Here is a 25,691-nt window from a genome sequence, read left to right as displayed (position 1 = left end):
GGGGCTTTGGGGAGAAAAAGGAAAAAATAAAATCTTTAAAAAAAAAAAAGGTTAGCTTCTATGTTATAATTAGAAAAAGCAGAATTGTGGCATTATTTTTTTTGCCATTAACATAAATTATTTTTAAATGGCATTTTGGAGAACTCATACAGGAGAAATATGGCAGATGTGGGAAAATGTCCTTATTTTTTGAAAGTGAATGCTCATGCGAAGTGAAGTGTCAGGATGTCTGTAATTTTCTTTAAAATGTTTAGCAATACAATTTGTTGTGTGTAAAAGTATGTGTGTATATAAAGCAAATATGGCAAAACATTAGTAATTGTTGGGTTTATCAGAATGGTACGTGAACAGGGAACTGAACTCTTCTATTTTCTGTACTTAAAGAATTTCTTCAACTTTTTATTATGAAAATTTTTTGCTATAGGAGAAAATATTTGCAAATCATATATCTAACAAAGGATTAACATATAATATATAAAGAACTCCTACAACTCAACAGCAAAAACCAAACAGCTTGATTAAAAAATTTGCAGAGAATTTGAACAGACATTTCTCCAAAGAAGATACACGAATGGCCAGCAGGCACATGAAACGATGCTCAACATCACTAATCATCAGGGAAACACGTATCAAAACTACAATGAGATACCACCTCACTCCTATCAGCATAGCTACTACCAAAAAAACAGCAAATAGCAAGTATTGATAGGCATGTGAGAAAATGGAATCCTCGTGCACTACTAGTGGGAATGTAAAATGGCGCAGCTGCTATGGAAAACGGTGTGGCAGTTCCTCAAAAAATTAAACACAGAATCATCATATGATCCAGCAATCCCGCTTCTGGGTAAATGCCCCAGAGAACTGAAAGCAGAAAGCAGAGACCCAAACAGATATTCGGACATTCACGTTCACAGCAGCATCCATCACAAGAGCCAAAGCAGGGGAGCAACCCAAGCGTCTATCGCTGGATAAAGGGACAAACAAAATATGGTCTATACATACAACAGAACATTATTCAGCCTTAAACAAGAAGGAATTTCTGCCATATGCTATAATATAGATGAACTCTGAAGACTAAGTCTACGCTTACACTAAGTAAAATAAGCCAGTCACAAAAGGACAAATACTATATGATTCCACTTACATGAAGTACCTGTGGGAGTCAAAATCATAGAGACAGAAAGGAGAGTGGTGGCTGCCAGGAGCTGGGCAAGGGGAATGGGGAGCTATTGTTCAATAGGTACAGAGTTTCCATTTGGGATGATGAAAAAGCTCTGGAGCTGGATGACGATGATGGGAAAACAAATGTGAATGTACTTAACGTTACCAAACTGGCTAAAACTGTAATTTTAATGTTATCCACATTTTACCAGAATAAAAAAAGAACTATAGCAATCACGACGGTGTGGTACTGGCATAAAGATAGACAAAAAGGTCAATGGAACTGGAGGAAGTCCAGAAATGGACTCACACACATTTATGGTCATTTGATTTACAACAAAGGCATCAATGCAATTCAATAGAGAAACGTGTATCTTTTCAACAAATGGTGCTGGAATAGGGGGACAAACCTATGTAGGGGAAAAATAAACTTTTATCCTTATGTCACATCTTGCACACAAATTAATTTTAGATAAAACATAGTTCTAAGCATAGAAACTAAAATTAGAAAGCTTCACCAAGAAAACATAAATTATCTTTGCAACTTTGAAATAGACAAATATTTCATGAACAGGACAAAAAAACCACTAGTTATAAAAGAAAAAAAATTGATATATTGGACTTCTTCAAAATATTAAAAATGTGCTCACCAAAAGAAATTGTTATGAAAATGAAGAGGCAAATCACTTATTGAGAGAAAATATTTGCAAATCACATATTCATGAAGGACTTGTATCCTGAACATATAAAGAACTTGTAAATCTGAATAATAAGAAAACTACCCAATTTTTAAAAATGGGCAACTATACAAATGCCAGCTAAGCACATGAAAAGATGTTCAGTATCAGTTATTAAGGAAAAGCAAATATAAACTACAGTAACTTACTTACTACATACTTATTTATAATGTCCAAAATTGAAAAGACTGACCATACCAAGGGTTGACAAGAATGCGGAGCAACTAGAACTTTCATATACTGTCAGTGGGAATGTAAAACAGAACCACCACTTTAGAAGAAGCTTTGCAATTTCTCACAAAGTTAAACATACATCCACCATATGACCTAGATATTTGTCCAAGAGAAACAAAGGCATATGTCCATATAAAGACTTGTATGTGAATGTTTATAGCAGCTTTATTTGTAACAGGTCAATACTGAAACAACACAAATTTCCATCAACAGGTGAATGGGTACATGAATTGTGGTGCATCTACATTGGAATTCTACTTAGCAATAAAAAAAGATAAACTCAAAGACTGGAAACCTTTCTTTTTTTTCTTTAAACATTTCTTTATTGCTTTAAAATAAATATGTACCATCTTTTAAAGAATAAAAAATAACATTTGAGTGGAAAAAACCAATAAACTATTGATACATGCAACAACATGGATGAATTTCAAAACAATTATGCTGAATCAGACTCTCCCCAAAAGCACATTCTGAATGATTCCATTTAGATAAAATGGCTTAAAATATAAACTAACTGATAGTGACAGAAAGCAGACGAGTGGTTGCCTAGAGATGGAGAGTGAAAGTGGAGGGACTACCAAGGGTCACAAGTAAACTTTTGGGGGTGATGGTTATGTTCATTATCTTAATTATAACGACGGTTTCACAAATGTACAAACAGATCAAACTTTTCAAATTGTACACTTTAAACATGTACAGTTTATTGTATGTCACTTATACTTCAATAAAGAGTGTAACCTAAGAACTTCAGGACATGTTAAACTGTGGTTCTCATGTGAAATTGACAGAAAGAGGGCTCAGGAAGTGTATCGCCCACGTACACTTTCCTGAGGGGAAAAAAGCATTCATGAAGACAATCTGGTCAACAAGATTACTCATCAAGAACTGCAAATGAGGAAACTGTCTTGTGAAAGATAAGCAGACACTCAAGGTAAAGGAACTGTGGAAATAAGGTTAGAAAAGCAGAAAGTAAATGTTTTTGAAGTATAAACCACAAAATAGAAAAATAATCATTTAACTTTAATAAACAAGAATAAAAATCTGATCACATGCCAACAATATACCCTACATATTGAGAGAAAGGAAAAGACCACAACAGACACTATTTTGTTTCTGAAGCAATTTGAGAGATAAAGGTTTAATCATATCTTAAACGTATATCTGAAAATTAAGCCTCTAACTCAAGAGACAGAAAATAACAAAAAGGAAAGCATAAAAATAAGATGGAAGAGACTGAACACATATACAGTATGATTAAATGAGATAAACTAGTCTATTTAAAAGAGACAAAAGGATTGTGTTGAAAAACCAAAGCCCAATTATAGACCCTAAATATCTAACACAAAATGATGCAGAAATGTTGAAAGTCAAAGAATGAACAAAAACAGACAGGATAAATGTCAAGAAAAGAGAAGAGCCAAAGCAAGCAAAAAGGGATTGCAATATTAATAACCTTACAGTGAAAAGATCTGATATCTTATGTAAAAATTTTTATAAATCAACAGCAAAAGAAAGAAAAATAAGGACTACAGGAAAAAGAATATTGTGACTGAAATAAGCAAAGGGCAAGAAGAGGCAATTCACTCAAGAAAAATAAATGACCAACAACCATATGAAAAAGATTACCATCGCACTAAATAGCGACAATCCCTAGAAGATGCTGAGGTTTCACATTGCGCCATCTGACCAGCAGGAACCTTTGGACTTTATAAAATTTGTGCCCAGAGACAAGGGTCTATCAGGAGTACTCAGGGCCCTAGAAAACGCCTGTGCCATGTACTTTTGGATCTTCTATCAAGACATACCCACAACATTTCAAAGTAAACTTCCCCAAATCACAGAAATTTAAAGTTGGTAATTCTTGACCTCCTGCAAATGATCTTTTCACTGTGTCTATCCACAGGGACAAGCACAGACTCCTTCCCACCCACAATTTAGACTCCACACTTCTGCTGCATATAATGGATCCAGCCTCAGCCGAGCTCACTGCTAGGCTCCAGATTCCAGACCAATCTGAGCAGTCTCTCTCAGAAAGCATCTCCAACCCCAAACAGGATATGAAAATAGGAGGAAAGTGGACTATTCTTCCAATGGAATGGATAAGACTCTGCAAAAACATATGGGATACGTTCTCAAATATTTCTCTTATCACGAAAATAACACATGATAATTTTATCCCTATAACCTGGCAGTTCTCAACTTGGGGCAATTTTGTCCTCCAGGGGCATTCGGCAACGTTTACAGGCACTTTTGATGGTCACAACTGAAGGGGCCACTGGCATCTAAAGGGTAGAGGCCGGCGATGCTGAAAAACATGCCATAATGCACAGGACAGTCTTCCACTCCCTACCCCCTTAAAGGAATTATCTGGTCCAAAATGTAAATACTGCCAAGACTGAAAAGCTGACTGTGACTTGGATTTTATGAGGAGATAATAATTTAGATTTTCATTTGTAGTAACATGTCATTTGTAGTAACATCTCCTTGTGTTATGATTCAACTGTCACAACAACTATGTCTCTAATGGTCCTTGCAGTTGTTAACACACTGAGACATTCAAATACAGGATTATATTTTACAAGTAAAGAAAATAAGCCTCTGAATGACTCAAATCACTGGTCCAGGATCAAATGGTACAAGTCAGAATTCAAATCCTGTGATCTGGTCTGTTATTACGTACTTATTATGACACATCTGTGGTAAGACTGTATATGCCTGAAACTGACTTCTTTTAGCTTACATGAGCTGAAGTTGGCCATATTATTGATAACAATTTTTAATGTGACCACCATTTTATACTGTATAATTGCTGAACAGAATATTTAACTTTCTTAGAAAAAAGTCAACTAATAAATGAAATTTACTACAGAATTTGGTATACAATACAGTTGCGTTCAAGGCAATGGGTGCTAAGAAATGAGACAAGGTCTATACAGGCAGGGCACATACACAGTTGGCGGTACCAAGGAGCCATGCTGGGCAGCATATGAGCGTCACAGACTGCAACTTTTCCCAGGACTATGCTTGAGAAAAGGAGCCAAGTGTCCTTGCAGGTGATCAGACTTCTTTGTCACTTTCAGATACAAAATCACATACTTCCTCAAGAATTGGGGTGGTGGTAGAGGATGAGGTTTGCTTCTGATTAATAAAACCTAAACATGTGACCTTCCCTCTCATTAACTACCCTCCCCACTCCCCTAAAAGGTGCTCTGCAAATAATCTCATCATTGCAAATGGACAAGGTATCTGTGAGGTAGTTTTAAGAATTTTTAACTCACAAAATGTCTTTCCTGACTATAAGAAATAAAATAACACAGAGAGGTACATTTTACTCCATTTCCCCCAATGTAACATTCTGCTAACATCACAACCAGCACACTGACACGCATACAATCCACATGTCTTGTTCAGATGGCCCCAGTTTTACTTGTACGCATCTGTGCGTAGGTTCAGGTACCCACCACCACAGTCAAGCTACAGGACAGCTCCATCACCACAAGGATGCTGCTCTTTCATAAGCACGTCCACCTCTGCTTCCCCTCCCCCAACCCTGGCAAACCCTCCTCGGTTATTCATGTCTAAAATCTTCTCATTCCAAAACTCTCAGATAGATGAAATCACACAAAGATACTCATTTGGGATTGGCTGTGTTCATTCGGCATAATTCTCTGAAGATTCATTCTGGCTAGTGCGTGTGTCAACAGTTTACCTTTTACTGCTGAGTAATATTTCATGGTAGGGATGTACCACATTCTGTTTAGCCATTCAGCCACTGAAGGACATCTGACATCTGGGTTGTCTTCAGCTTCTAGTTATGACAAATAAAGCTGCTGTGAACAGGTTTGAGTGTGAACGTAAATTTCCATTTCTCTGAGAGAATGTACAAGAATGTAATTGCTGGAACATATGATAACAGCATGTTTATGTTTCATAAGAAACTGCCAAACTGTTTTTCCAGAGTGGCTGTATCACTTACATACCCACTAGCAACGTATGAGTGATCCAGTTTCTCCACATCCTTGCCAGCATTTGGTCTTGTCACTATGTTGTGTGTGGTTTCAATTTGCATTTTCCTGACGGATAATGTGGTTGAACAGCTTTCCATGTCCTTTTTTGCCATCCACATACGCTTTTCAGTACAACGTTGGTTGCCAATTTCGAACTGGATTTTTAAAAAAATTATTGAGTTTTGATGGGGCCAGGCTGGTGGTACGGTGGTTAAGATCACACACTCTGCTTTGGCAGCCTGGGGTTTGCGGGTTCAGATCCTGGGCATGGACCTACACACTGCTCATCAAGCCATACTGTGGCGGCATCCCATATACAAAATAGAGGAAGACTGGCACAGATGTTACCTCAGAGCCAATCTTCCTCAGCAAAAAAGTAAAAACGAAAACAAAAAAATTATTTAGTTTTGAGAGTTCTTCATATGTTCTAAAAACTAGGTCCTTTGTCAGATCCATGGTTTGCAAATATTTTCTCCTACTCTATATTTTGGCTTTTATCTTCTTCACTCGTTCTTTTGCAGACCAAGTTTTTATAATTCCCGGTATCCAAGAAATCACTGCCAAATCCAATATCGTGAAGCTTTTGCCCTATGTTTTCTTCTAACGGTTTTACAGTTTTAGGTTTTACATTTAGGTCTTTCATCCATTTTGAGTTAATTTTTGTACGTGGTGTTAGGCAATGGTTCAATTTCACTCTTTTCATATGGATATCCAGTTTTTTTCCCAGCATCATTTGTTAAAAAGACTATACTTGCCCATTAAATGGTCTTTGCAGTGTTGTCAAAAATCATCTGACCATATATGTGAGAGTTTATTTCTGGGCTTGGAATTCTATTCCATTGGTCTATGTCTGTCTTTATGCCTGTAGCACATCGTTTTGATTACGGTGGCTTTGTAGTAAGTTTTGAAATCAGACCGTGAAATCTTCAGCTTTGGTCTTCTTTTTCAAGAAGACTTTAGCTATTAAGGGTATTTTGAGAATCTACATGAATTTTAGGACAGGTTTTTTTTATGTCTGCAAAAAACATTACTGACATTTTCATAGAGATTGCATTGAATCTGTAAATTGCTTTGGGTATTACTGACATCTTAATAACAGTAAGTATGTTAATCCATGGATATGGGCTGTTTTCATTTAGTTTTTTTTTTTGGAAGATTAGCCCTGGGCTAACATCTGCTGCCAATTCTCTTCTTTTTGCTGAGGAAGACTGGCTCTGAGCTAACATCCATGCTCATCTTCCTCTATGTTATATGTGGGACGCCTACCATAGCATGGCTTGCCAAGCGGTACCATGTCCACACCCGGGATTCAAATCAGTGAACCCTGGGCCACCAAAGCGGAACGTGCGTGCTTAACTGCTGCACAACCAGGCCGACCCCTAGTTATGTTTTTTAAATTAGTTTAAGCAATGTTTTGATATTTCATTGTTTAAGTCTTTCACCTCCTTGGTTAAGTTAACTTCTAAGTATTTTATTCTTTTTGGTGCTATTGTAAATGGAAGTTTTTTTCTTATTCCTTTTTTGGATTGTTCACTGTTAGTATATAGAAATGCAATTCATTTTTGTGTGTTGATTTTGTATCCTGCTACTTTGATAAATCTATTTATTAGTTCTAACAGTTTTTTGTAGAATCTTTAGGGTTTTCTATATATAAGATCATATCATCTGCCAACTGAGATAATTCCACTTCTTTCACTCCAATTTGTGGGCCTTATTTTTCTTGTCCAACTTCTCTAGTTAGAATTTCCAGTACTATGTTAAATACAAGTGGTAAAAGCGAGCATTCTTGCCTTGTTCCTGATCTTAAAGTTTTCATTCTTTCACCATGGAGTTTGATGTTTGCTGGGAGTTTTCATATATGGCTTTTATTACATTCAGGTAATTTCCTTCTGTTCCTGGTTGTTGAGTGTTTTTCTCTTGAAAGGGTGTTGAATTTTGTCAAATGCTTTTTCTGCAACAACTGAGATGATCATGTGGTTTTTGTCCTTCATTCTGTTTATATGGTGTATCACACTGAGCCATATACATACGTTGAACCATCCTCACATTACAGGAATAATACCACTTGGTCACGGTGTACAATCCTTTTAATATGCTGCTGAATTTGCTCTGCTAGTATTTTGTTAAGGATTTTTGCATCAATGTTCATGAGGGATATTGGTCTGTAGTTTTTCTTTCTTGTAGAATCTTTGGCTTTGGTATCAGGGTAACGCTGATGTCACAAAATGTGAGGAAGTACTCCCTCCACTTTAAATTTTTGGAAAAGTTTGAGATGGATTGGCAGTTCTTCAAATGTTTGCTAGAATTTACCAGTGAAGCTATCAGGTCCAGAGTTTTCTTTGTTGGGAGATTTTTTTTTTTTTATTATGGCTAGATTCTCCTTGCTAGTTACAGGTCTGCTCAGATTTTCTATTTCTTTTTAATTTAATCTTGGTAAGTTTTGTGTAACTTGAAATTTGTCCATTTAATTGAGGTTTTCCAATTTGTTGGTATACAGTTGTTTATAGTACTCTCTTAAAGCCCTTTTTATTTCTGTAGAATCAGGAGTAATGTGCCCCACTTTCATGTCTGAATTGAGTAATCTGAGTCATCTTTCTTTCTTAGCCCATGAAGGTAAAGTTTGTCAATTTTGATCTTTTCAAAACCAACTTTTGCTTTCATTGATTTTCTCTATTTTTCCTATTCTCTCTTTCATTTATCTTTGTTCTAATCTTTATTATTTCCTTCCTTCTGCTAGCTTTGGATTTAGCTTGTTCTTATTTTTCTAGTTAAGTTGTAAAGATAGATTATTGATTTGAGAGCTTTCTTTGTTTTTTAATATAAGCATTTATAGCTATAAATTTCTTCCTTACCACTGCTTTTGGTGTGTCCTACAGTTTTGGCATATTGTTTTTTTTTCATTCATCTTGAAATACTTTCGAATTTCCCTTGTTGTGTAATTTCCACAAATTTGTGAATTTTTCAGTTTTCCTTCTGTTACTGATTTCTGATTTCATCCCATTGTGGTTGAGAAAATACTTTGTGCAATATCTATACTATAAAATCTATTGAGACAACTTGTGACCCAACATATGGTCTATCCTGAAATATGTCTCATGCAGACTTGAAAAGAATGTGTATGCTGTCGTTGTTGAATAGTGTTCTATATATGTCCATTAGATCTAACTGGTTTATTGTATTAAGACTTCTATTTCCTTACTTATCTTCTGTCTAGTTCTACCCATTATTGTGAGTGGTGTATTGAAGTCTCCAACTATTATTATAGAACTATTTCTCCCTTCAACTACATCAGTTTTTGCTTCTGCTATATTTTGATGGTCTATCATTAGGTGCATAAACCTTTACAATTGCTGTATCTTCTTGTTATACTGAGCTTTTAAAAAAATATGTTGTGTACTTCTTTGTCTCATGAAAAGTTTTTGATTTAAAATCAATTTGGTCTGATATTAGTATAGCTACCTTCTCGCTCTTGCTTACTATTTGCATGAAATATCTTTTTACAGGTGTCTTATTCTGTTCAGGCTGCTAGAAAAAAATACCATAAACTGGGTAGCTTATAAAAAGAAATTTATTTCTCACAGTTCTGGAGGCTGGAAATCTAAGATCAGGGCACCAGCATGACTCAGTGAGGGCTCCCTTCTGGGTCACAGACTTCTTGTACATCCACATGGTTGAAGAGGCAAGGGATGTCTCTGGGGTCTCTTTTATAAAGACACTAATCTCATTCATGAGGGCTCTACACTCATAACCTCATCGCTTCCAAAAGGCCCACCTCCTAATATCATCACCTTGGGCATTAAGTTTTCAACATATGAATTTTGGAGGGACACAAACATTCAGATCATATCAACTTTTTACTTCTAACATATTTTTGTCTGTATATCTAAAGTGATTCTCCTGTAGACAGCATATAGTTAGATCATGTTTTTATCTATTCTGCCAATCTCTGTCTTTGATTGGAGAGTTTAATCTATTTACATTTAAAGTAATTACTGATAACGAAAGATTTCTGTCATTTTGCTATTTGCTTTCTATATGTCTATATCTTTTGTTTCTCAGTTCCTCTGTTGTTGCCTTCTTTTCTGTTTAATTGATTTTGTAGTGTACCATTTTGATTCCCTCCTAATGTCCTTTTCTGTGTATTTTTTTGTTATTTTCTTGGTGGTTACCCTGGAGATTATAATTTATGTCTTAAATTTATAACAAACCAGTTTGAATTAATACCAACTTAGCTTCATAGCATATTTACTTCTGTCATTTTGTAATTTGTTTTCTATATGTCATAGATTTTTGTCTCTCATTTCCTGCATTACTGTCAACTTTTGTGTTTAGTTGATTTTTTTTTTTTTTTTTTGCAGCAAAAATGTTTAAATTCCTTTTCTGTGTTTTCCATGCTTATTTTCTTTGTGGTTACCATGGGGATTAATTTAACATCCTAAAGTTCTAACGTTCTAATTTGAATTTATATTAGATTAATGTCAATAACACACAAAAACAGAACTCCTTTATAGCACTGTCCCTACCCCTTGTGGTTATTGATGGCATGAAGTTTCATCTTTATATACAGCGTGTACAAAAACACAAACTAATAATTCTTTTAAGTATATTAGTCTTTAAATCATGTAGAAAACAAAATGTGAGGTTATAAACTAGTTACAATAATACTAGCTTTTAGACTCTTAGGTTTCTTGTTTTAACGTTGGTCTCTTAAATCATGTAGCAAACAAAAATTGGAGTTTCAAATACAATAATACCAGCTTTTATAATTGCCAATGTATTTACTTTTACTGTGATCTTCCTTTCTTAATATAGCTCTGAGTTGCTGTCTAGTGTCCCTTCATTTTAACCTGCAGAACTACCTTTAGCATTTCTTGCAAGGCAGGTCTAACAGTAATGAACTTCTTTAGGTTTTGTTTATCTAGGGATGTCTTAATTTCTCCCTCACTTCGGAAGAACAGTTTGGCTGGATATAGGATTCTTGGTTGATAGTTTTTTTTTCTTTCAGCACTTTGAATATATCAGCTCACTGCCTTCTGGCCTCCAAAGTTTGTGATGAGAAATCTGTTGATAACCTTACTAATGATCCCTTGTATGTGATGAGTTGCTTCACTCTTGCTGCTTTCAAGATCCTGTCTGTCTTTCAAAAGTTTGATTATATAATGTGTGCCATTGGGTCTCTTTGAGTTAGTCTTAATTGGAATACATTGAGCTTCTTGGATGCTTATAATCATGTCTTTCATTCAATTTGTGACATTTCCAGCCATTATTTCTTCAAATATTCTATTTTCCTTCTGGGACTCCCATAATACATATGTTGGTCTACTTGATGGTATCCCTACAGGTCTCTTAGGCTCTGTTTACTTTTCCTTAATCTTTTATCTTTCTGTACCTCAGACTCAACAGTTTCCATTGTCCTATCTTTAAGTTTGCAGATTCCTTCTTTGGCCTGCTCAAATCTGCCTCTGAATCCCTCTAGTGAATTTTCCATTTTAGTTATATTTTCAGCTCCAGATTTTCTTTTTTCCCCCAACTGCACTGAGGTATAATTAGAAAATAAAAACTATATATATTTAAGGTGTGCAATGTGATGTTTTGATATATGTATACATCATGAAACGATCACCACACTCAAGCTAATTAACATATCTATCAGCTCACATACTTTTTTTTTTTGGTGAGAACAATTAAGATCTACTCTCAGCAAATTTCAAGTACATAATACTGTATTATTGACTAAGTCATCATGATGTACATGAAATCTCCAGAAGATATTCATCTTGCATAACTGAAATGTGGTACTCTTTGACCATCATGGCCCTATTTCTTTCAGCTCACAGCCCCTGGTAACATCATTCTACCCTCTGCTTCTATGAGTTTGACATTTTTAGATTTCACGTATCAGTGAGATTATGCAGTATTTGTCTTTCACATAGTATAATGTTCTCCAGGTTAATCCATGGTTTTGCAAATGGCAAGATTTCCTTCTTTTTAAAGGCTGAATAATATTCCATTGTATGTATATGTGTGTATATATATGTATATATGTGTGTGTATAAATTTAATGTCATCCACATTTTCTTTATTCATTCATTAATCAATGGATACAAATTGTTTCCATATCTTGGCTATTGTGAAAAATACTATTTCTCCCTTCAGTTGGGTGCTTATATATACTTATAATTGTTATATCCTCATAATGAATTGAGGATCTTTATCATTATATAATCACCTTCTTTGTCTCCTGTGACAGTTTTTGACATAAAGTCTATGTTGTCTAATACAAGAAGAGCCACTCCTGCTCTCATTTAGTTATCATTTGCATGGAATATCTTTTCCCTTTCAGCCTACGTGTTCCTCGAAGCTAAAGTGAGTCTCTTGTAGGCAGCATATGGTTGGATCTTGCTTTTTTTTTTTTTTTAATCCATTCAGCTACTCTATGTCTTTTAACTGGGGAATTTGATACTTATATTTAAAGTAATTATTAATAAATGAGGACTTATTGCCATTTTGTTAATTATTTTCTGTTTTGGAGTTCCTTTGTTCCTTTTTACTCTCTTGCACTCCTCCTTTGTGATATGATGACTTTTTGTTTGTAGTGGTATTCTTTGATTCCTTTTTCTTTATATTTTGTGTAACTACTACTGGTTTTTCATTTGTGTTTACTATGAGGTTTACATAAAACATAACAGTCTATTTTATGCTAATGACAACTGAGCTTTAATCACATACAAAAATTCTACACTTTCACTTCTTCCCCACACTCTATTATTGATGTCACAATTTACATCTTTTATATTATGTACCCACTGGCAAATGATTACAGTTATAGTTATTTTTATAATTTTGTCTTTTAACTTTTACATGAGAGTAGAAAGTGATTTACTTACCATCATTACAGTAGTATTCTGTATTTGACTATATACTTACCTTTACCAATGAATTTTATACTTCTGTATGTTTTCATGCTGTTAATTGGCATCCTTTCATTTCAGTTTGAGTAACTCCCTTGAGCATTTTTTTTGTAAGGCAAGTCTACTGGTGATGCACTTCTCCAACTTTTGTTTTGTCTGGGAAAGTGCTTATCTCTCATTTCCGAAGGACAGATTTGCCAGGTACAGTATTCTTGGTTGTCAGTTTTTTTCCTCTTTCAGCACTTTGAATGTATTATCTCATTCTCTCCTGGCCTGAGAGGTTTCTGCAGAGAAATCAGTGGACAGTCTTATGGGGGGCCCTCTTGTGATGAGTCGCTTTTCTCTTGCTGCTTTCAAAATTCTCTTTGTCTTTTAATTGATTTTTGATGAATTGATTATAACGTGTTTAGATATTTTTAAATTTAACCTATCTGGGATCCTTTGGGCTTTATGAATATGGATGTCAATTTCCCTCCCCAGATTTGGGTACTTTTCAGTCATTATTTCTTTAAATAGGCTTTCTAGCCTTTTATCTCTCTCCTCCTCTGGGACTACCTTTATACCTAAATAAAATATGTAATATATTGGTTTGCTTGATGGAGTCCCCTAAGTCATGTAGGCTTTCTTCACTCTTTTTCATTCTTTTTTCTTTTTCCTACTCTTCCTGTGTAATTTCAAATGACCTCTCCAAGTTTGCTCATTCTTTCTTCTGCTCGAACAAATCTGCTTTTGAACCTCTCTAATAAATTTTTCAGTTCAGTTAATGTATTCTTTGGCTCTAGCATTCCTGTTTGGTTCTCTTTTTATTGTTTCTATCTTTGTTGATCTTCTCATGTTATTCATGTATCATCTTCGTGATTCTGTTTAGTTGTTTATACGTGTTCTGTTGCAACTCACTCAGCTTCAAGTTGATTGTTTTGAACTCTTTGTCAGGCTTTTCACAGATCTCCATTTCTTTGGGGTTGGTTAATGGAGATTAGTTTTCTTTCTTTGATTGTTTTGTGTTTTCTTCATCCTTCATGGTTCTTGTAGGTTTGCTTGTTGTCTGTGCATTTTATGAAGCAGGTTCCTCTTCTGGTCTTTATGGACTGGTTTTGACTGGGAGAAATTGCCACTGGTCAGCAGTGCTAGATATGAGGCAAGATAGAAACCAAACCCTCAGGAGTGCAATGTAAGGCTGGGAACAAGGCCCCTCTTGCTTCTTTCCCTATCTTCTGGAAGAAGAACTCACCTCTGTGCTTATTCCCAATTTCACAGCTCAGTTTTGGCTGTAAGGGCATGCCCTCCCCAACCCTTGCTCTTAGCTGCCCAAGGGCACTGGGCACTGGAGGTCATTCAGCACTCAGTATGAGGCCAGACAGAAACCTGCTCCACTGAGGGTCCACTGAAATGCTGGAGGATAACGTTCTCTTAGCTTCCTTCCATCTGTTGTGGAGGAAAAAACCCCTCAGTTCTGTGCTTAGTCCCAATTTCAAAGAGCAGTGCTGGCTGTAAGGATATGCCCTCACCTTTCCTTTGTTCCTAGCTAGTTCCAGTAGACCAGGCTCTGCAGGTTGTTTAGCACTTAGTATGAATTGAGACAGAAACCAGCCCAATGGAGGGCACCCTGAGAGGCCAGGAGGCTAGAAGTACATTCCAAGCTCACTTCTCTACTGGGGGAGAAATCATGGGCTGAGGTGATCTTCCTGGCATCAAGCTAAGCTAGTCTGGTGGAGGAACTAATGTGGGTAAAGTTGCTCTGCTCTTCTGACCAGTATAAATCTCACTGCTTTCAGTTTATGGTCCTCTAGGGTGCTTCTACTTCTTAACTGGATTCTGAATTTCTCTTCAAGGTTATTTTGGTACAATATCATTGTGATCTCAGTGTTTCTGTGGAGGAAAGAGAGCTAGGGCTTCCTACTCTACCATCTTGATGACATCACTCTCTTTTTTGGTTTCCTTTTAGGTTTTATATCTGTTTACTAGTATTTCCATTTTGTTCATACAGCATTCTGACTTTCTCCACATCTTCCTTTAGTTCTTTGAGCATCTTTAAGACAATCATCTTAAATAGTCTTTGTCCAGTAGATCTGGCATCAGGTCCTTTTCAGACAGTTTCTGTTGATTCATTTTTTCCTTTAAGTGGGTCATACTTTCATGTTTCTTTGTGTATGTTGTGATCTTTTGTTGAAACCGGACATTTGAATCTAATAAGGTAGTAACTGTGGATATCAGATTCTCCCTCTTTCCCAGGGTCTGCTGTTTTCGTTTTTGTTCTTTTGATTATTGTAGGCTGTCTCTGTGCCAACAATAAGCCTGCGGTGTAAATTTAGGTCTTCTCATGTCTTTCATGAGCCTGCGCCTTTCCTCGAATATTACAGTGATTTTTTTCTTTTTTTAATTTCAGGTGTACATCACTTTATTTTGATTTCTGTGTAGACTACATCGTGTTCACTACCCAAAGTCTAAGTGCCATTTGTCACTGTACACATTGTGCCCTTTTGCCCTTTCACCTCTTCCCTCCCCCTCTGGTAACCGCCAATCTTTTCTCTGTTTTTATGTGTTTATTTTTTGTTGTTGTTGTTTTATCTTCCACAAGAGCGAAATTATAAGATATCTGGCTTTCTGTCTGATTTTTTTCACTTAGTATAATATGCTCAAGGTCCATCTACCTTGTCACAAATGGCAAGATTTCATCTTTTTTATGGCTGAATAGTATTCCGTTGTGTATATATACTGCATCTTCTTTATCCATTCATCTGTTGATGGGCACTTATGTTGTTTCCAAGTCTGGGCCATTGTGAATAATGCTGCAATGAACATAGGGGTACCTATATCTTTTCAAATTAGTGTTTTCATGTTCTCTGGATAAATATCTAGAAGTGGAATAGCTGGATCATACGGTACTTCTATTTTCAATTTTTTGAGGAATCTCCATATTGTTTTCCACAGTGGCTGCACCAGTTTACATTTCCACCAGCAGTGTATGAGGGTTCCTTTTTCTCCACATCCTCTCCAACACTTATTTCTTGTCCTTTTAATAATAACCCTTCTGACGGGCAAGAGGTGATATTTCATTGTGGTTGTGATTTGCTTTTCCCTAATAATTAGTAATGTTGAAGATCTTTTCATGTGCCTATCAGTCATCTGTATATCTTCTTTAGAAAACATGTCTTTTCAGATCCTCTGCCTTTTTTTTTCTTTAAGATTTTATTTTTTTTCCTTTTTCTCCCCAAAGCCCCCAGAACATAGTTGTATATTCTTCGTTGTGGGTCCTTTTAGTTGTGGCATGTGGGACGCTGCCTCAGCGTGGTTTGATGAGCAGTGCCATGTCCGCGCCCAGGATTCGAACCGACGAAACACTGGGCCGCTTGCAGCGGGGCGCACAAACTTAACCACTAGGCCACGGGGCCAGCCCCTCCTCTTCCTTTTTTTTAAAAAATTGATTGACTGAGGAAGATTAGCCCTGAGCTAACATCTGCCACCAATCCTCCTCTTTTTGCTGAGAAAGACTGGCCCTGAGCTAACATCTGTGCCCATCTTCCCCTATCTGCCCATCTTTTAATTGGGTTTTTTGCTTTTGTTGTTGCATTGTATGAGTTCTTTTGCAATGATTTTCTAATTTCCCCTGTATATGTAATTGCTTTTGAATGTCCTACTCATTAATGCCTGGCTCCCAAAAGGGGAAAAAGAGAAAAATAAAGGGGGTGGGGAGGACTGTCAGCCCTTGAAATCTCCTGGGTTACTTCAAGGGGAGGAACTTTTAACAATGGAAGGAGGTGCAACCACACAGCTGCCTGCCTCTTTCTCTACATCGCTGAGCTCAGAAGAAGCAATCAGCAATCATGGCATAGATCCCCGATATCTCAAGAATAAGGTCCTTTTCTGCCCACCCTGGCACCTGCAAACTGTGTACAAACTGTTTGATGAACATAAAAACATCTCTAAGAAAAATAAAATCTTTTAAAAAAAAAAGGTGGGGGGGGCTGGCCCCATGGCCAAGTGGTTAAGTTCCCAGGCTCCACTTTGGTGGCCCAGGGTTTCACTGGTTTGAATCCTGGGAGCGGACATGGCACTGCTCATCAGGCCATGCTGAGGTGGCGTCCTACATAACACAACTAGAAGGACCCACAACTAAAATATATACAACTATGTACTGGGGGGCTTGGGAAGAAAAAGCAAAAATAAAATCTTTAAAAAACAAAACAAAAAACATCTGTGACCTAAAATATCCAAGACAACCAACCTGACAATACATGGCTTAAGACAAAAAAACCGATGAAAAGCATACAGTGCTACTAGTGGAATGCAATACATTTCTGATGCTCACCATCTGGAGTTAGCATTAGAATCTATAGATTAAAGGGCACAGTCTCCAACAAGACAGTCCTCACTTCAGACAGCAACCAAAAGTTAGGGTGTCCAGGCCATGTGCACTTCTAACCAACTGGCCACAAATATGGAGGGGTTTCCACGATTCCCCACTTAAGCTCAATAATTTGCTAGAGTGATTCTTAGAATTCATGAAAGTGCTATACTTACAATTACAGTTTTATTCTAAAGAAACATACAGGGCAAGGTCTGGGAGGGTCCCAAACACAGAACTTTTGTGCCCTCTCTCCATGGAATCAGGGCACATCACTCTCTTGGCACATTGGTGTGCTTACCATCCAAGAAGCTCTACAGAGCTTCAGTGTCCAGAGTTTTTATTGCTGTTTTATTATAGAGTTATGATTTACTGAATCATAGGCCACCAGGTGATTGAACTCAATTTCTAGCCCCCTTCTCATCACTGCAGAAGGCTGAGGTGGCTTAAAGCCCCAAACCTCTAATCACATGACTGTTTTTTCAAGTGACCAGCCCCTAGGTTGAGTCATCTTGTTAAGCATAAACTCAGGAGTGATCCAAGGGACTCATGAATAACAAAGACATTCTTATTAATAAGGATATTACAAGGTTTAAAGTCTCCCTAGGGACAGAGATCAGTCATTTTCTTCACATTATACAACTACCACCTATGAAATATTCTTGCAAAGAAAAAAATTGAATCTGAATCTAATCAAGACTCTAGATTTAGCTAAACAGTTTATAGAAAATTCACAGAACAGACGAATATTAAACAACACCAAGAAGAAGAAATTATCTCAGCCTAGGTTCTAGGAAATCCCACAGACAAATGACTCAATTTCTTCAACAAAAATAAAATGGCATGGGAAGACAGGTTAAAAGAGACTTAAGAGACACAGCAACCAAATGCAATGTGCAGACCTTATTTGGATCTTGATTTGAATAAACCAAATGTAAAAAGCAATTTCTGAAACAGTGGAAGAAAACTGAACACAGACTAACCAGATATTAGATGACATTAAGTGTTCTGGTTATCTAGTGCTGTATAATAAACCACTCCAAAATTTAACGGCCTGAAACAGTAATTTATTACTATCCTTCAGACTCTTTTGGGCTGGCTGAGCTCAGTCGGTTAGGCCTCACTTGATGTTTCTCATGTGGCTGCAGTCAGATGTGAACTGTGGCTGCATTCATCTGACGGTTCAAACGTGATGGTCATTGGCAGACAAGTGATGATGGCTGGTCGCTGGGGGCTCTGCAGGGACCAGTGACCAGAGGACTACATGTGAGCTCTCCGTTTGGCTTAGGTTTCTCATCGGGGCAACTGAGTTCCCAAAAGAAATATCCCAATTCCTAGAGGTCCAAGAGACCCATGCAGAAGCAGCCAAGCTTTCTATGACCTAGCCTTAGTAGTACCGTGTTCTGCCACACTGTATTCACCAAGATACTATTACTATTGTCTTACAAAGTACATATTAACTTAGTTATCCACATACTTATATTTTTATTGCTCTTTATTCCTTTGCATTTCTGAACTTCTACCTGAGATCACTTACCTTCAGCCTGAAGAATATCTTCTATTATTTCATTTGGTGACAAACCTTCATTTGCTTTGAAATCTTTATTCCTCCTCTATATTTGAAGGATATTTTCATTGGATATCAAATTCTAATTTGGTAACTTTTTAAAAAGTAAATTTTATCCTTTTTTCCTCCTATGGTTTCAGTTTATGAGTCAGGCCTCAGGCTAATTCTAGCTTCTTGGAAGGTCTTCTCACTTTTTTCTCTGGTTGCTTTTAGAACGTATCTCTTTGCCTTGATTTTCAGTAGTTTTACTGTGTATTACTCAGATCTCCCTACAAGAACTTGCCATTCAGCTATGAAAAGCACCATTGGCTATCAGCCTCCAACTGCAGCACCCTTGGAATCAACTGCAATGTCTGGGGTAAGGCCAAGTTCTTTCTGAGCAATTCCCAGCCAATGAATGAGCACAGCAGGTGTACTAGGGCCTGGTGACCTTTGCCCAATGTGGGAAGCTTCTGGTAGGCAATCTATGCTCTACAGCTCCCCAGTGGGCTGGCCAAGATTCTGCATCACTGTCTGAGGCTCTCCCAGCCCAATCTTGTTTCCTTCCCCTTATTCTTCACAGGCAGTAATCCTCTAATAAATCTCTTGCACTCTTAACTCTATCTCAGGATCTTGCTGAAAACCCCACCTGACACATATGATAAAGGATATCAGTGGGTGAGGGGTGGAGAAAAACTATAGTAAACAACATACTTAACAGTGAAATGCTGAAAGGTTTATCTCTGAGATGAGGAATGAGTCAAAGATGCCTACTAAATATCACTTACATTCAACATCATGCTGGTTTGTAGTCAGTAAAGTAAGGCAAACGAATTAAAAACTAAAATGATTGGAAAGAAAGAAATAAAATGTTATTAACCTCAGATTATGACAGTTTATGGAGGTAGTCCAAAACATATAGAGGTAAGTTATCAGAATGAATAAGCAATTTAGCAAGCTTGCTGGATAACAGTCAATATATAAAAAACAACTGCATTTCGACATTTTATCTTGAGCCACATGAATTACCACTTTTATGGACCAGAAAAGGCAACAGAGCCCAGAAAGATTCACACATATATAGATACTTGATTTATGAATAAAGTGTCACTGAAGAATACTGGGGAAAGAAAATACTGGAGACCAGTCAATAAAGGGTGCAGGGACAGGCGTATATCTATATGGGAGAAATAAAACCTTAACTTCACACCAATAACAAAAATCAATTCCAGTTAGAACTGTATACAATTATGAAAGGCAAAACAATAAATTTCTAGATTTTAAAAGATAACACGGGAGAATATCTTCATGACCTTGGATAGGAAAAGATTTAACTGGACAAAAAAACTATAAACTATAATGGAAAAGACTGATATATTGAACTACACTAAAATTAAAATTACACTAAAATTAAGAACTTAAGTTCATCAGAAGTCACCAGTATGCGTGGAAAGGGTAACCCACCAAGTAGGAAAACATATTTCTAAGACATATAACCAGACTTTACAAAGAACTCCAACAAAACAAGAGGAAAAAAAAGACATGCAATCCAACAGTTAAAGAGGGCAAAAGATTTAACAGAGTCTTCACAAAAGAAGATATCCAAATGGTCAAATAAACATGAAAAGTTGCTCCACTTTATTAGGAATCAGCGAAATGCAAATTAAAACCACAATAAGATCATTACCCACTCTTCAGAATGCTTTAAAAAACACGTTAAGTGAGTATTTCAGAGGAGTTCCTGAGGATGGGATTGTAAATTGGAACAACCACTTGGAAACCTATAAGGCATTATCTAGTAAAATTGAAGATTTACATACCCTCTAACCCAGCAATTACACTCTATTCAACCAGAAATGCATATATATGTTCACCAAAAGAACATTATTCATGATAGTCAAAAACTGGAAACATGTGAAATGTTCATCAACAGCAGAAATGATATATAAATTGGGACATACTCAATAGTATTCAGCAATGAAAATGAATAACTACAGTCACACTCAACAACACAGAGAATCTTAAAAACATAATGTTGAGTAAAGGAGCCGGGGGGAAAAAAAACTGTATGAACTTCAAAAAAACAGATGAAACTAAACTACAGTGTTTAGAGACACATGCTTTGATGGTAAAACTACAGGGAACGGAAATTACCATAAACTTCAGGACAATGGCTAACTCTTGGGGATAGTAACTGGGGAGAGCTTCAGGGGGAACTTATGTGAGTACTGGCATGTTTTTAGTTTTTAACTTGAGTGGTGGTTCTATATGGGTATTTGCTTTGCAAAAAACTCTCACATTTTATGCATCTATGTATGAATTATCTCTCGCAATAGACACTTTAAAAAAAAATCAAATTCTTAGACCTCTTTTACACTCTCTGGAAGAAGACTCAAAATAGGGTCCCCAATTAAGTGTTTAGAATCCATTTATACTAGCCTACCTCTAGGATGAGTCTGATTCATCTTCTTTGTCTAAGGCAGAGTTTCCAATGGCTCCAACTCCAACTCCTTTCAGTTATACAAACTCAGAAAAATTGTCTAGGGGTTAAAGTTATCCTCAAAAGCTCTTTAACTCCTGTTGAGTTTTACTATAGCTGTCTTTAAAAACTAGTATCTTTTAAATGTAAGCTCATCCAAGAACAAGAGTACTACCAGGCGACCAAACTAGGCTCACTCATTCAATTGAGCATTTTGGTGGGTTGCAAAGTATTGTCTACACTTAAGGAAAAGGCCTACAGAGTCCCTTCCAGGCCAACCTAACACAGAATAGCAGGCAAACTCTCCAAAATCTTTTCCCCAACCTTCCTCTGAGAAGATTGGGCAAAGAATTATTTTTACAATATGAACAAAACACCCTCTGGCTGTCTAACAATAGTGCTGCAGTTGAAATCTGAGGGGCACAATAGGTTATCTACTGTTTTTGTATATCAATAGTTATCTACTGTGCATCACAATAGTTATCTACTGTGTTCGTATAAAAAGACCTCTTTGACCTGCACTACCTCCTAAGCACACCAATGAGGAATTTACCTCTTTTTCTAAAAGGCAACTTTGTTACTTAACCCTTAAGCAGTAGCCCAATGGAAAGTGAAGCATTAAGAGCTTTGCAATCAAACTTGTTACTGACTCCTCCTGCAACCCTTATCAGTGGTGAAATTTGGGGCTAATTAATGAACTAGCTGAGACTCCAGTAAGTGCTCAAAAAGTGCTAGTTCTAGCTTTCCCTGCCTTCCAGTGAAGGTTTCCTATCTTGGGCACTCAAAAGCAAGGCAGTGAGTAGAGATAATAGATGCCTATATGTTATTAGAACAACCAATGAGCACCCAATAAGCACTGAGAAAAGAATATTTATTACCATCGTTTCTTGACCAAAGTTAGAAAACAAAATTATGGATTCCTATAGTTATAAGTTTTAAAAGACAAAACTCTGCATGTGCTCTCAAGCTCATTATAGAGCTTGCCTTCCAATATCTTAAAATTCTGTTTATTATTTTGGCGATGTAGTGAAAAAACTATAGAGCTAGCCTTTCCCTTGGGCTTTATCTTTATTTGTTTATAAGAAAGTTAGATTAGAAAATGTATTAACACTTATAAATGAAAGAATATCTTTTGTTATTCAATTTTACAATCGATCAAAGGAACAGGCTGGGAAGAGCCAGCCATTCTTATTAGTTAGGACCGGAATGATGGTTTGAGATAGTTGACCAGGTGATGAGTCTTAATGCATATTTCTTCTGCTGAGCTGAAGAATCCTTAGTGTCTATGTTCATCTTGGGAACTTTTGCATCTTTCTACCTACTATAACCATTTCTTAGTAGCCTTGCCAAGTAGGAATAACAATGGCCAAAGCACCAACTACAGAAAACGTGGGCTAAGAGAATTCCAAAATCTTTTTTCCAAAATCTTAGAATTTCTAATCGCTGCCTAACATTTCTAGAGGTAACCCTCAAATGCAGTGCAGAGAGCCGCACATACATCCTGCTGTGTTACGAGCTCTGAAACCAGGCAGGCTGGTATTTACTGGATGTTGGATTCCTGCTCTTACAATTGAACACTGAGCAAATTATTTAACTTCTATAAGCCTCATCTCCCTTATGTTTGAAAAACAAGGAAAGCAAATCCAACCTTTCTAGCAAATTTTTTTAGTTTTGGTAATTTTTACAGAATTATCATCAATTAATTTTCAGGATTAAAAAATTACTATGAGCCAAGCCACATGCATGTGACATCAATTCCAAGATCTCGGAAGGAACGCTCTCAGGCAAAATTTTCATTTTAAATAATGTAAAACAAGGCTGTTGCTTTGACTCTCTCCCTGCTTTAGCTTTGATTTAATTTGGAGAAACTTGATATATATGCTGTTACAGAAATGCTACATGTACATACTTCTGTTCTAATCATACCATAAGAAACTGGGAATTGTTTAACAAACAGTTGAACCTAGTAGTAAATTATCGTCAGAAAGAACGACATATAATCACAATTGTTGTTCCGAGGAAATATCCTTCAATGTTAAAATGAACAATTTTTATATATATCTATTCAAAAGGGTCTTCTATTCCACTACTTGAGGATATATCACACACTATATACAGTATCTCAACATCAGACATTCTGCAGGATCCTTAGTGAGGTTTCACTGTGGCTGAGGTAACCAACTGGTACTACCTGCCCTCAACATTTTTCCAGTCCAGATTCCTTTTGCCATAGAACTCTGAGGTCTCAACCAAGCTCTTGTCTCAGCATTTCAGCAGACCCAGAATACGAGCAAATCACATCCCAACCCACAAGCTCTTCCACAGCCACGTCCATTTACACATGCACTGACAGCCTCCCCTGGCAAAAACACAAATCAAACTCCAGAATTTTCAAAATGGATTATCAACTTGCAACCTAGATGTCTAGTTCCTAAAGAATATGGATCCTTCTTTAACCAATAAAGAATAAGAACACTTGGAGAATTTTCCAGAAATTCAGTCCTGATTTGCCTGCTACACAGATCCTGCAAACCACCTAAAGGGAGCTATGAGTCATTTCTATAGGTTCTCCAAGTTCTCACCATGCAACAGAGTAAAGAACTAGCAAAAAGAGACTAAGGTCATTTTCTAGGAAAGTGCTTTACAAAACTTGAGAATCATTATGTTCAGTTTTTACTCAGTTTTAAAATATAAAAAAGCCATACAAAGACTTCTTCAAGAACCATTAACCTCTGCCTGCTATGTTTCTCAATATCTCTTATGTAAAGGTATGAATGATAAGTTCATTCAAACATTTAGAAGCAGGAAAAAAGTTGTCGTCCAGAACAATTCTTTGCTTTGTTGTCAGAGAAAAAGAACCTTAAAACCCATCGCCTTTTTTCTTGCTCTCTGTTTGGCTTAGTGTCTGAAATCTAAATTTAAGCTAAAAGGCAAATAGAAATCTCATTCCAGGTTCCTAGCAGAATTCTTTCTCTATTGCCTTTAACTAACTTTAATTTTTACTTTCCTGCCTTTATTATAAGCTACAGAACTATTTAAGTCATGTATTTAGCTACAAATAAATAAACAAATACATCATAGGCAGCATGATGGAATAGAGAGACTAACAACCACACCTGGAGTAAGAGGACCAGAATGCTAATAAAAGTCCCATTACCACAAGATCATGGGATCTTGGGCAACTTTCTTAATCTAAAACTTGGTTTCCCTTGAATATAAAATAAATAAAAAGTTATGAGTCATGCTACCAAATAGCATGGTACCTGACAAACAAATGTTATCATTACAAAAGTGCTAAGTGCTATATAAGATAAGCATAGAGATAATAAAAGTTTGGAAGAAAGGATAAAAAAACACCTGAGCCATGAAAATCAGAGGGTTGATTAGCATGGCTTTTACTGTCTCTTCCAGCTCTGAAATTCTAGAAGTAATTTTTAACTGGGAAGACTAAAATAGGCTTCATGGTGATATCTGAGCTAGGTCTGAAAGGAAGGACGGAACTTTTATCAGCTTACACTTTCTAACTTTAGGCATAATATATTTAAAGATGTGGCTTAGGATGGTAAGTGGAAGCATGATGCAGATGTAAATCTACAGATGCAGTATATATGTAAATCTGTACTCTCTAGAGAAGTTCTTTTCCAGATGCCTATTTTGAAGTCCAACATCCAAATTCAGTGTTGCACTCACTGGCTCCAGATCCTTAGAGCTCACTACTGATCCCACTGCCCCGATCTGACCCTCCTCACCTGACCTCCCAAAACCCCCCAGAAATATCTAAAAGATAACTCACATAGCTAAGGAGGTTTTTTATTATTACCAATGACTCTACTGACCTGACTGCACGTAAAGCTCATAAAATATATTTCATAGAAACCAGTTACATTTTTTTAAAGAAAAATAATAACCAGATATTATTCCAGGCTTGACACTGAGATGATTCTTTCACTTAAAATAAAATTACCTGCAGCAGCCCTCCATCATCGAAGCGCAGTACTTCTATTATGCTCTCCGACTGAATGAACGCTGTGAAGGAAACAAAGCACACTATCACTTAATCGGAACATAAATTTGATTTAAATAAAATCTCTTACCTTAAAGTTAATTAACACAATTTTCCACTTAAAAACGTACTGCTTAATGTTGATGCTTAAAGAGAAAAATATGACTAATACTTCAGGATTTTAGCAACAATGAAACGCTTTAAAATAAAACAATACAACTCAATCAGAAAGTAGTTTTAACTATCTGCAGTTTGTATAAACCACATG

The 25,691-nt window shown here is 36.5% G+C and overlaps 1 protein-coding gene across 2 annotated transcripts in view; it reads right to left on the bottom strand.

The window, feature by feature from the left end:
• Positions 1–25,691, bottom strand: part of TMEM131 (transmembrane protein 131) — a 221,108-nt gene that overhangs the window by 141,821 nt on the left and 53,596 nt on the right. For both annotated transcript variants that reach the window (XM_046660693.1, XM_046660691.1), the window contains exon 2: positions 25,385–25,446. In XM_046660693.1, the coding sequence (XP_046516649.1) occupies positions 25,385–25,446 (62 nt within the window). The remainder of the gene's footprint in view (positions 1–25,384; positions 25,447–25,691) is intronic.

Source organism: Equus quagga, chromosome 5, assembly GCF_021613505.1.
Source record: "Equus quagga isolate Etosha38 chromosome 5, UCLA_HA_Equagga_1.0, whole genome shotgun sequence".
NCBI lineage: Eukaryota > Metazoa > Chordata > Mammalia > Perissodactyla > Equidae > Equus > Equus quagga.
The sequence above is the reverse complement of the archived record's forward strand: the minus strand, read 5'-3'. Positions and strand labels throughout refer to the sequence as shown.